At 30.5% G+C, this 3,020-nt stretch overlaps 1 protein-coding gene across 1 annotated transcript; it reads left to right on the plus strand.

Annotated features, from left to right (window-relative positions):
* The first annotated feature begins 875 nt into the window (after positions 1–875).
* Positions 876–2,740, plus strand: LOC120122660 (NAC domain-containing protein 104-like). The gene is made up of 3 exons (XM_039141779.1): positions 876–1,065; positions 2,177–2,454; positions 2,544–2,740. Exons 1-3 carry the CDS (start codon positions 903–905, stop codon positions 2,706–2,708), a joined length of 606 nt encoding a protein of 201 aa, XP_038997710.1. The 5' UTR covers positions 876–902; the 3' UTR covers positions 2,709–2,740.
* The last annotated feature ends 280 nt before the right edge of the window (positions 2,741–3,020 follow it).

Raw genomic sequence — 3,020 nt, forward strand, 5'->3', positions numbered from 1 at the left:
AAAAATAATTGTGCGGAAAAGATAACAAATTTTAACTACAAATGTGCAGAAAAGTCAAAAATAAAATAAAAAGGGTGTGCAGAATTTTAAGTTTTAATATAGTATAAAAGTGTTGGTATTTTTTTAAGGAAAATGGGTATGCAAATGCTATCTCGTGGGCCACATAAGTCCGCCCCTAAGACACACATATATGTATTAAGTCTATTTTATTTAATGAAAATATGAATCATATATATACATATATAAATTTGTGTGTCGTAATGAGTTTTTCTCTTAAAATTGGATTAAATTTCAAGTCGAATGAAACTTTCCTAATCTCAAATCGGATCGAATGAAAAAGTAGTATCTATTTAGTTTTTTTTTAAAAAAAATTTGAAACATGAAATTATATATATATCTTTCGAATAATCTAATGTGATTATAAGGTAGTATTTTTACAGATGCAACTACTTGAACTTAACACCTCCAAAAAGAATAAAATTTCATTTAACTATCGAGGTCCTTTAATGAGTTAAGAATTATAAATTTTTAAATGAAATGATCACAATTATCAAGTAATTAAACCCAATTCTTAAGTGAATTGAATGATTTAGGGTTAGGGTATTCATGTGAAAGAAACTGAAGCTGCACCAGAAAATAATAAGCTATATCAAAACTTGAAGATGAATCATAACCTGTGATAAACTAAGACTCCATAAAATAAATATTAAAATAAGAAACACATTGTTTTTCCTTAAAAAAGCAGTAATTCTACAAATTATCCATTTGTTTTGGTTCTTTTACAGCCGCCTTTTGATCAAATCAACCCAGAATCATCGCCATCTTTATAAATATCTGGGAAACATATATGAAGTAAACAAAACAATCCCCAAATAATAGTATTCACTCCTTCATTAACAGCCATGGAAATGGAAGACAGCTGCCACCTCCCTCCAGGCTTCCGGTTTTGCCCTACCGACGAAGAACTTGTTCTTCACTTTCTCTACCCCAAGTCCTCCCTCTTGCCTTGTTATCCCAACATCATTCCCGACCATCTTCATCAGCTTCACCCTTGGGAACTACATGGTCAGCTATTCTCTCTCTCATTATTATTACCTGCTATGTTTAGGGGTGTTAACTGAGTTGAATAGATCAGGCTAGACTCGACTAAAACTTGGTTAAAGTTCGACTTGATTTAATTCGATTCAAGTTTGAATTTTAATTGAGTCAAACAAGACTTGACTTAATAAATTCGTGAACTACTCATTAATCTTTTTTATAGTTTTTAGGAGGTCGATTCCCTTATTTTTCAAATTTATTATGTATTATTAAACTTTTTTTCAAGAATGGTTATCGCTCGACTCGAATTATTCACTCAAATTCAAGCTTGACTTGAGATCTTAATGAGTTGAGTCGAGCAAGACATAACTCGACTCATAAGTTTGAAAACCTCTCATTAGTTTTTTTAAAATTTTTAAAACAATAATGATCTTATTTTTTTAGATTTATTATCTATTATTAAACTTTTTTAAGAATGATTATAATACGTTAGTTTGATGTAATTTTGGATTATTACCTTAGTTTTAATATGTTATTTTGATGTATATGTAGATTGTTACTTTGGCGTTTAGACTTTGAAATTCTTTCACACACAATTTTAATCATTTTCCCCCTTAAATTTATTAATTTATGTTTATACTAATCTCTATACAATATTAATATATTTTATATATATTTTAAGACGTAAATTCTAGCGAGTTTAACTATCAATGAGTCGAGTCAAGCAACAATTCTTTTTAACAAGCACGAATCGAATAAAATTTTGTTGAACTTATCGACTTACTCGATAAGCACCCCTAGCCATGTTACCATTGTTAATTTATGATTTCAATTTTATAAGCATCCATTACATCCACAATTACCTGCAGTTGACTTGAAGTGTCATGCAGAGTATTTGCTACTTGCAGCTGTAAACGTTCTTTTCTCAATGATATTTTGGCTTACTCGATAAGCACCCCTAGCCATGTTACCGTTGTTAATTTATGATTTCAATTCTATAAGCATCCATTACATCCACAATTACCTGCAGTTGAAGACTTGAAGTGTGGACGGATCATATATTTCATGCAAAGTATTTGCTACTCGTTGCTGTAAACGTTTCTTTCTCATTGATATTTTGGCTTTGTTGAGTGAACAGGGAAGGCGCTGTTGAGCGGAAAACGATTCTTCTTCTTCAGCCAAATGATGGAGAATCGAGTCCTGGAAAATGGGTATTGGAAGCAACTGGATATTGAGGAGCCAATCTTCAGTTCTGGTTCAGGGAAGAAGGTTGCAGTGAAGAAATTGTTCGAATTCTGCATTGGTGAAGCTCCCTTCGGCATAAAAACAAATTGGTTGATGCAGGAATACCATCTTTGTAATTGGGCCTCACCTCTTTCATCACACTTTTGCAAAACAAAGGGACACAAAAAAGTGGTGAGTAATCTTTCTTATCAATAAGTTTGTTTATTATCTGGTAAATTATGCATGTAATTTCTAATTAAGCTGTTCTTGTTAATATATAGGATTGTAGTAAATGGGTTCTTTGTAAAGTTGAAGAGAAAAAGGGCAATGCTCAGAGCTTGAGCTACAGTTATGAAGATGGAAGTGCGCTATCATGCCTTGATGAAATGTTCTTGTCAATGGATGATGATCTTGATGATATATCTTCTTCTAAATTCATCTTTTGAATACTTAATCTTCTAGGTTTTGATGATTTGTTATTATTATTATTATTATATATATATATATATATATATATATATATATTACTAAAACTAAATGCTTTGTGAAGTCATATATATAATATAGTAAAGTTTATAAAGTACGGAATATGTATACATAGTACATAGTTTATTGGGGGGAGTGAATGTGATGCACAAACATAGATCTTAAAATTCAGTTAATTATTTATTTTACTAACTGAATCCATTCTGAAAATATCATTTATATCCATCTCATATTAAAGTTTTATGTTGTTAATTGCCATAATGCAATAAAAT

Source organism: Hibiscus syriacus, unplaced genomic scaffold, assembly GCF_006381635.1.
Source record: "Hibiscus syriacus cultivar Baekdansim isolate YM2019G1 unplaced genomic scaffold, ASM638163v2 tig00110387_pilon, whole genome shotgun sequence".
NCBI classification, from domain to species: domain Eukaryota; kingdom Viridiplantae; phylum Streptophyta; class Magnoliopsida; order Malvales; family Malvaceae; genus Hibiscus; species Hibiscus syriacus.

Excerpts from the sequence above, each read along its gene's own strand:
- LOC120122660 (XM_039141779.1), top strand. The coding sequence starts at position 903 with ATGGAAATGGAAGACAGCTGCCACCTCCCTCCAGGCTTCCGGTTTTGC. Across the intron at positions 1,066-2,176 it reads TCACCCTTGGGAACTACATG|GGAAGGCGCTGTTGAGCGGA; the intron begins GTCAGCTATTCT and ends TTGAGTGAACAG. Across the intron at positions 2,455-2,543 it reads CAAAGGGACACAAAAAAGTG|GATTGTAGTAAATGGGTTCT; the intron begins GTGAGTAATCTT and ends GTTAATATATAG.